We start from the raw sequence: 9,664 nt of genomic DNA, 5'->3' as shown, positions 1-9,664 counted from the left end.
ACTTTACATTCAGTGAGTTTTTATTTTATTTAATAATTCCACTTTTTAATAATTAATTAATAAAAATCCCAAAATTAGGTTATTTGACAGACCAAGTTTGAAAACTTATTTTATATATTATTTTAATTTATTTACTACTTTAATCATTAAAAAATAGATAATTAATCGATTCTAAACAAGAAAAAATAATTTTTTTTACACTTTTAACAATTTTTCTATGTTTTTAAAAAAAGTTTCTAAATGCTAAAAAGGTGACATTTTTCCGCACCTTGTCCACTTTAAATACATATTTTGAGATAAATAATAAAAATTTAAACTTAATTCTTTTTATTTCGTTTCCTAAATATTATAAAGAATCATTTCTGAAAGTACCAAGTTTTTTAAAAATTAGGCCGCAACGACTTTAGGTGAAATATAATGGAATGACCCTTTAGTACTTTTTTTTAATAAAACAATTTCTATTTTTACTGCAATTAAAAAAATTAAAAAATTAACATCTATACTAAATTAATTTGAATTAATTTTTAAATTTACTTTTATTTTTTTAATTTTACTTAATTTTTATATTTAATTTTTTTTAATTTTTTAATTTAATTTTATTTCTTTTTTATTTTTAAATTTAATTTTATTTCTTTTTTATTTTTAAATTTAATTTTATTTCATTTTTATATTTAATTTTTTTTTAATTTTTAAATTTAATTTTATTTCCTTTTTATTTTTAAATTTAATTTTATTTGATTTTTATATTTAATTTTTTTTTAATTTTTAAATTTAATTTTATTTCTTTTTTATATTTATTTTTTTTTTTAATTTTTAAATTTAATTTTATTTCTTTTTTATATTTATTTCTTTTTTTTTATTTTTAAATTTAATTTTATTAATTGAATAATTGAATTGAATTTTAAAATAACTAAACAATAAAATATTGGAAATAATTTTTTTTATTGATAAAAGCGCAAGCATCAGCAGTGCACTTTCTGTGGTTTAAAAAAAAATCAATAAAGAAATAAGTAATTAACATAAAAAAAAATTGCTTTTTTCAAAAAATAATGGTGTTAAACTCTAAAAAAATGTGTTAAAAATTACGTTGATAACGTAATTATTTATAGATATTTACAATATTCAAGAATAAAAGTGCATCTGATATCATTTCATCTTCTTAGCATACCTATCTTCTAATTCATGAAGTTTACTACCAAGTTCTGCCGTTGAAAAGGTCTGCAAAAAAAATAAATTCCATTTCATTTTATAATTTATCATTTATAATTTAGATAAAAATAATTTTTTTTCCCCTCAGTAATTAAAAATTCAAAATATTTCTTTTGTTACAAAATTTTTATAATTATTGATTAATAAATTATTATAAATAATTTATTAACTAAAATTATAATTGACAAATTTAAAAAATATTTTAAAAAAAAAACAAATTGATTAAGAAAAATACTTTTATTGCTTTGAAAAGAAAATCTCCTAATTAAATCTGAAAAAAAATTACGAAATTAAATTGAAATTTGTATTTAAAAAAATAATTACGTACCCTTTTTCTTACTGGTTTAAATATTCTTTTGACGCTTTCATTTTGCTCTTCCGTCTGAAATGAAAATTTGCCTTCGTTAATAAAATATAATAAAATATTCTGAATTTTAATGATAACAAAAATTAAAAAAATAGTAATAAACAAATACTAACAAATAATAATAATAATAATAATAAAAGTAACAATTTTAAAACATAAATTAATAAACTTAAATAATTAAAATAGTATTTTTTTTTAAATATTAGTAAAAAAAAATTGCATTAACCAATTAAAAAATTAGTGTGAATAATTAAAAAAAAATTTTTTTTTTTTTAAATTTTTGCAAACAATAGAAAATTTGTGAAATTACCCAAAAGTCTTTGTACTCGGGAGAAAGACTTTCCAAATGAGAGACACGATCCTCAATGCTTTTTATTCTTTCGTAAATGTCTCGTGGAACTGGTTTATTGATTCCTAAAAGTTTTTCGGTGCTAGACAACCGTTCTTCCAGTGCCAAAGGATAATTATTACTTGTCTCATTCGAAGTTTTACTTTCTTCCCAACTTGAGGGATCCGATGTCTGTGGCCCCCAAGGATTAAAGACCCTATGAACTGCAATAAAAGAAATTTCCATTTTTTATTAAACAAAAATAGAAAGACATTTCAAATTATTAAAAAAGAAAACTTTCTCGTTATTAAGAAAAAAAAGTACAAAAAAAAAAACTGAGAATTTTTTTTCTCAATAACTTTTTTTTATTTGTTAATTTTAATTTTAATTAAAATATGTAAAAATGAAAAAAAAATTTTTAATTATACAATTGAAAATTATTTAATATTGTAATTTTGATAAATAATTAATAATCAATTAAATTTAATAATTAGCCTATAATCAATATAATTTTGATTATTAATTAATAGTAAATTTAATTTATAAATTAGCCAACAATTAATTTAATTTAGTAATTAATTAATAAACAATTTAATTTAACAATTAGACAAAAATCAATTTCGATTTAATATTTTATATAATAGTTGATTAATTAATTAAATTTTCTATTATTTTAATTGACGAATTTTCAAATTTATTTATTACTTTTTTTTCTAAGATTTTAAATCTATTAATTTTATTTTAAATTGAAATATATAATATTACTTAAATTTTCAAATTTTTTATAATTTTCTTTTCTTTGGGATTACAATTTTTTTTTACCTTTCACATGACTTTTGGAATCTTTATGCTTGAAAAGAACTGCATTTACTCGTGCACAAGAAAATTCGTCCTCTTTTTGATTTTCATTTCTGAAAAATTGGAAAAACATATTTTTTTTTAATTAAAAATATAAACAAATTTAAATAAAAGTAATAAATAAATTTTATTTACTATTATTATTATTTTTTAATTTATTGTTTAATTTATTATTACAGGATAAATAAATTAATTAAAATTTAGATAAAATAATTTTAAATGAAATTTTTAAATAGAAGAATTAATTAATTTACGTTTAGAAAAAAAAAGAACTCACCCATGAATACAAAATTCCTGAATATTTAAAAGATTCACGTGCTCTCGTTTTCGGGAAATGAAAGCTTGAATTCTTCGATTCAATTCCTCGGAATTTGCTCTAACTTGAACAATACTAGAATCAATAGTAATCGGTGGATTTTCATTGAATAATAATAATTTTTTTTTTCCATCATCATTGGAAGTTTTCATCTTATTTGGAAATTTATTGTCATCACTTTTTTCCAAACCATCTGCGTTATAAAAATTAAAATAATGAAAAAAAATACAATTTTTTAAAGCAATAATCAAAAGAAATTTTAAGACAAAAAAAAGGTTTGTTTTTCTTTGAGGTAACATTTTATTAGAATTTTCAAAACTTAAACACAGAAAAGAAAAATTAACATCGGTTCAAAAAAAAAAAAATATTCCAAATTTTAAAAAATGCTTTTTTTCAATAATTTTCAATTTTTTTAGATTTCAAAAGTATTTTTAAAAAAATTGACAAAATAAATTTTTTTTTTTTTCCTCGAGAAAATGGAAAAATTCTATGTTTTTATTCAAAATAGTTTTTTGGTTTTCTATTTTTATTTTTTTTAAAGAAAAGTGAAAAATATAAAAAATAAAAAAGATTTTGTGTATTTTTCACTTTTTTTTTTTTTTTTTGGAAATTAAAAATTTCATTTACAGGAAGACCAAGAGCATTCCTTATTTTCCTTCCATTTTGAATCTTGATTGGCATAAATTTCTTTTTTCCAGATTGGAACTGATGCCTTTAGCATATCAATTGTTAATTGTACAGCGTGAAGTGATTCCTTTCTGTGCGTTGAAGAAATTGCAATAACAACACTTGCTTCGGAAACTGGAACTTCGCCTAAACGATGAAATATTGCAATTCGATCAACATCCCATTGAGAATGGACCTTTTCACAAATATTCATCATTTCCTTCAATGCCATTGGTTCGTACGCTTCATAATTTAATTGCAATACCTTGAAAAAAAAAAATTAAAAATATTTATTTTATTTTCTATACAAAATTTTTTCTTATTTCGATTTTTATCGAAATTTTGCTTAGAATTTTTATTTTATAAATAAATAAATTTATTTAAATGCCAAATAATACATATTATATTTAGCATTTTTTATTTTCCAAAAAATTTAAAAAATAAAATTTAAAGATATATTTCCGAATTTTTGAAATATAACTACAAATTTTTTCATTATTTTCAAAAATGAAAATATTCAAATATTAATATTAATTTATTTATTATATTAAATATAAATATTAATTAAATATTTTAATTTGCAATTGCAAATAAATATATTTTGTAATATTTATTAAAAATTCAATTAAATTTAAATCAAAAATTTGAAAAATATTTCTAAAGAAGTAGTTTGAAATTTTTTTTGTATTTTCAAAATAACAAAATTTTGGATTATTTCAATAACTGGAAAAATATAATTAAATTAATTAAAAAACAAATAAAATTTTAAAAAATTCAAATTTTGACGCGTTTTTTTTAAAAATAATATTTTGAAATTATTTACATTTTAAAATATTATTTCAATATTTACCGTTTACAATTTCTAAATAAATAAATTAATTAATTAATTATTAAAAAAAAAATAATAATAATGAATATTATTTTAATAATAATATTAAAAGAGTATTAATTTTTATTTTAATAAATATTAATTTAGGGGCCCCATTAATTTATTATTATATTATTATTACACAGGCACACAAAAAATAAAAAGTTGTTTGGCCGAGACACTACACTAGTCTATTTTCATGTATTTTTTCACGCTGAATCCGAATCCGAAGTCAGAATTATCAGATTGGCTCTTATTTTTGAGAAAAACTCAAAAAACTGCTCAGAAAGAAAAATAAAATCAAAAAGTTAAAAAATTTTTGAATGTTACTGCGATAGTGTAATTCCATGTATTTTTTGTCGCTGAATCCGAATCCAAAGTCAGAATGTTTAGATTCGCTCAAATTTTTGAGATAATTGCAAAAAAACACAAGTAACAAAAAACTCAAAATACTCAAAATCAGTTTTTTGGAATTATCTTCAAAATTTGAGCCAATCTGTCAATTCTGACTTCGAATTCGGATTCAGCGTGAAAAAATACATGAAAATGCACTATCGTAATGTTTCGGCAAAAAAAATTATCTGTGCCCCTAATTCAGAATTTTTATCAGTTTTTGGCGATTTTAGCTCAAAGAAATTTTTTTTGCCGAAACATTACGATAGTGCATTTTCATGTATTTTTTCACGCTGAATCCGAATTCGAAGTCAGAATTGACAGATTGGCTCAAATTTTAAAGATAATTCCAAAAAAACTGATTTTGAGTATTTTGAGTTTTTTGTTACTTGTGTTTTTTTGCAATTATCTCAAAAATTTGAGCGAATCTAAACATTCTGACTTTGGATTCGGATTCAGCGACAAAAAATACATGGAATTACACTATCGCAGTAACATTCAAAAATTTTTTAACTTTTTGATTTTATTTTTCTTTCTGAGCAGTTTTTTGAGTTTTTCTCAAAAATAAGAGCCAATCTGATAATTCTGACTTCGGATTCGGATTCAGCGTGAAAAAATACATGAAAATAGACTAGTGTAGTGTCTCGGCCAAACAACTTTTTATTTTTTGTGTGCCTGTGTTATTATTAATTAATAAAAAAAATATTTTTTTAATAATAATATTAAAATAATAATAATAATAATAGTAATTTATTACGTTAAAAGAACAAAATAATTAAATTTCACATTAATGAGACCTAAATTGGATATTTTAATTTAAAAAAATTTCTATTATAATTATTAATTACTCACTTGTTTGCTTTCAAAATTATCTCGAGTGGTTCCAATAAAAGTAGAAATTGCTCCACATTTTGGCGAAGTTACCAAATCCACAATTTCATTTATATTTAATTTTGCATACTGCAATTTTACAATATCTTTTGACTGCTCCATTTTAACCTGCATTAAGATAATAATTGAATAAATTTTTATTATTTTTCACGAATTTTTTAAATATTTAATATTAAATATTAAAATTAATAGATAAATTTTTATTAAAAACGATATTTTATATAATAAATTAAATAAATAATAAATTAATAATAAATTAAAAAATAAATAAATAAATAGCGCTTGAAACGCAAATTTTCAATTAAAAAAAATAATTAATTAATTAATTTATAATCTACTATAAATAATTATTACACTATAATAAATTTAAAAAAAACAATAATTATTATTATAAATAATTTTTATTATTACTAATTTAATTTTTTTTTCAATAAATCATTTCTAATATTAATAAAGTTAATAATAAATAAATATTAATATTAAAAAATGATTTATTGAAAAAAAATTAAATTAGTAATAATAAAAATTATTTTTTAATAATAATTATTGTTGTTAAATTTATTATAATGTAGTAATTATTTATAGTAAATTATAAATTAATTAATTATTTTTTAAAGAAAAATTTTGAATCCCAAGGGCTATTTATTTATTTTCTTTAAATAATTTTAAATTAAATTTTTGCAAAAAATTAAAACAAATATTTTCGCGAAAAAAAAAACAAAACGGAAACTTTGAGGTTAGGAATCGAAAAAAATTTCTTCTTTTGTCTACGAAAAAATGAAAAATGTCTCAAAAAATTTATAAAACTTAATTTTTTAAAACAATTAATAGAAATAATAATAATAATAATAATAATAAATACATTATTAACAATAATAATAAAATAAAAGACAAACCTCCACTTAAAGGTGGAATAACAGCAATTTCGTCCTTTTCGATAAGATTAAATATTATGTCTTCAGAAACAAAATTTTCATTTAATGCCAATATTAAATTATCACAAATACTTTCTAAATGAAATTTATTGACAATAATTTTCTTTAAATTTCTATACGATATTTCTTTAATTGTCATTAAATTACACTCCTTAACACCGGATAATTCACGTGCTTTAGCAAAAAATAAAATTTTCACTGTCACACAGTCCATTGCGCGTGAAATAATAAGAAAAAAAAAATTTCTTTTTTTCTAAATAGAAAAACATCTTTGCGCATGAAACGATTGATAAATCATTTTTTATCTCTATCACTCTCTTATAGAAAAAAAAAGAAAGAAACAAACAAACAAAAAAAAGGAATTGAACTCAAATGGTTGACTCGAGTGTTACATAATATCGCGTGCGGGGTATATATATATATGTATTTATTTGCACTGGATTATATTGTCATTTTTTTCCCCCGCGCAACATTGATTTATTTGTTTATTGTCACGATTTTGAGGTTATTTTGATTGTCAAACTTTTGCGCATGCGAAAACTTGCTTTCATTCAATTCTACCAACAATAAAATAAGAAACGCGGGTATTTTCAAAAAAAAATTTTTATATATTTTAATTTCTATTTTAATTTATTTTGTTTATAAAAAATACACGCAATGAAAAATTATAATTATGCATTATTGAATATTTTAAATTACAATTTTTTTTTTTAAATAGCAAATTAATTATTTAAATTAAATTAATAATTTTAATTTGATAATTATTTTATTAATATTTTTTTTGTTTAATAATTATTTCATTAATAATATTTATTAATAATAATTATTAAATTAATTAATTAATTATAAAATAATATTTATATAATATACAAAACAGTTTTGAATTTATTTTATATTACTATTTACTATTTATAAAAAATAAAATTTTTTTTATTTAATTAAACATAAAATAAAATTAAAAAAAAGAAATAAATATAGTAAATAATAATAATTATTATAACAATTATAATTGCGAATTAAATTTTTTTTTTTATGTAATAAATAATAATTTAAATTCAAATGATTATTGATAATTTAAATTATTATAATTATTATTTGTTTTTTATTAAATAATTACTAGGGAATTAAAATATTATTAATTTATAAAATTTAATTGCAAATGAATTATAAATTTATTTATTAATAATAATTTATATTTAATAATAATTAACTAAATCAGCTTGAATAAATAAATTTATAATTAAATTCGCAATTAAATTTTATAAATTAATAATATTTTAATTATTTTTTTCAATAAAAAACAAATAATAATTTAAATTATGAATAATAATTTGAATTTAAATTAATATTTCAAAATTTAAATTATTATTAATTTAATAAAGAAAAAAATTTAATCGCAATTATATTAAAAATTATTATTTTTTTTTTTCACACACTTATCAGATTTAATTAAACTCATCTCGCTTATTTAATTTCCTAAATATATATTTTCCTCATTTATTTTGAATTTTAATTATAAATTGTCAATAAATTATTATTGTTATAATTTTTTTATTAAAAAAATTCTACTGAAATTTTCTAAATATCAAAAATTCACGAGAAATATAAATAATTAAATATTTTTGCACTCCAATTAAAAAAACAAAAAAAATTATTTTTTTTTTAGAATTAAATTTTTTTTTTCTAAAATAGCGTAAATAATAAATTTTTCTAATAATTAAAAGTAGAAAAAAATATAAAAAAATCAAAAATATTTCACGAGAAATATAAATAATTAAATATTTTTGCACTCCAATTAAAAAAACAAAAAAAATTAGTTTATTTTTAGAATTAAATTTTTTTTTTTCTAAAATAGCGTAAATAATAAATTTTTCTAGTAATTAAAAGTAGAAAAAAAAATTTTTAAAAAAATATTTTTTTGTTGAAAAATTCGGAAAGAGAGCGGAATGCAATTAGCAATGAAAATGGAGTTGTTTTTGACGTCATACACGTGCAAGGGAGGCAAAGTTGGGTCACTATCGATTTTTCCTCCCTATTGCAGTGTGTATGTGGAACGAGGCGAAAAAAGAGAAAAAGAAGGAAATAAAAAAAAAAAAACTAAAATAATTTTTGCAATGAAAATAAAAAAAAAGAAATTGATTTAAGGTGAGAGTAAATTTGGAAAAAATATATTTTTTTTTTTCGACAATTTAAGACTTTGATTTGACTCGGTTGGTAATGACGAAACACCTGTTACCCCGGCGCCTCATTTGAAGCGCGCACGTATTTCTATGTGCTAATGAGGTCAAATGGAAAATGAGGTCAGGGAGGAGAAAGGAAGCTCATATATGCTATTTCAACGCCCGCGAGTATTAGTATATTATTATATGCAAGTGATAATATACGTATGTATGTTTCCGCGATTGATTCACGAATTTTCCAATTCTCATACATATATATATATGTATATATTCACAATTTTTCCGGGATAAATCCTACGCTCCCCCCCCCCTCCTCGCGCCCCCTTTTTTTCTACTTTATTAAAAAAATTATTATTTATTAAATTTTTTTTTTATTGTAACTTATTATTTAATTAATAATATTTTATTATTATTTTTAAAACAATTATTACTATTATCATTTTAAATAGTTATAAATAAAAAATAATTAAAAAGCACTAATTAACTTTAAAATAATTTACTAAAAGAAAAATTAATAACAAAATTATTTTCTATTTATTTAAAAAAAAAAAAATAAAATAACAAATAATTTGTATATTATTTTGTAGAGTAAAACTAAAAGTTTAAAAAAAAAAACATTAAAAATTTAAATTTTGTTAAAATTTTTAATAAAT

General features: G+C 18.7%; 2 protein-coding genes across 2 annotated transcripts; both read right to left on the bottom strand.

The window, feature by feature from the left end:
* Positions 1-937: 937 nt before the first annotated feature.
* Positions 938-6,941, bottom strand: LOC127281212 (molybdopterin synthase catalytic subunit). The gene is made up of 8 exons (XM_051304814.1): positions 6,793-6,941; positions 5,858-6,004; positions 3,706-4,009; positions 3,040-3,271; positions 2,727-2,815; positions 1,887-2,128; positions 1,538-1,591; positions 938-1,218 (listed from the first exon to the last, which is right to left on the bottom strand). Exons 2-8 carry the CDS (start codon positions 5,996-5,998, stop codon positions 1,147-1,149), a joined length of 1,134 nt encoding a protein of 377 aa, XP_051160771.1. The 5' UTR covers positions 5,999-6,004; positions 6,793-6,941; the 3' UTR covers positions 938-1,146.
* LOC127281230 (molybdopterin synthase sulfur carrier subunit) lies at positions 6,543-7,357 on the bottom strand. Its single transcript, XM_051304844.1, has 2 exons — positions 6,789-7,357; positions 6,543-6,549 (listed from the first exon to the last, which is right to left on the bottom strand). Exons 1-2 carry the CDS (start codon positions 7,043-7,045, stop codon positions 6,543-6,545), a joined length of 264 nt encoding a protein of 87 aa, XP_051160801.1. The 5' UTR covers positions 7,046-7,357.
* Between the last annotated feature and the right edge of the window lie 2,307 nt (positions 7,358-9,664).

The sequence above is a fragment of the Leptopilina boulardi genome, unplaced genomic scaffold (assembly GCF_019393585.1).
Source record: "Leptopilina boulardi isolate dan_hultmark-lab unplaced genomic scaffold, ZJU_Lbou_2.1 LbouV2_266, whole genome shotgun sequence".
Lineage (NCBI taxonomy): Eukaryota > Metazoa > Arthropoda > Insecta > Hymenoptera > Figitidae > Leptopilina > Leptopilina boulardi.
Note: the sequence above shows the minus strand (reverse complement) of the source record. Positions and strands in the feature narration are given on the sequence as shown.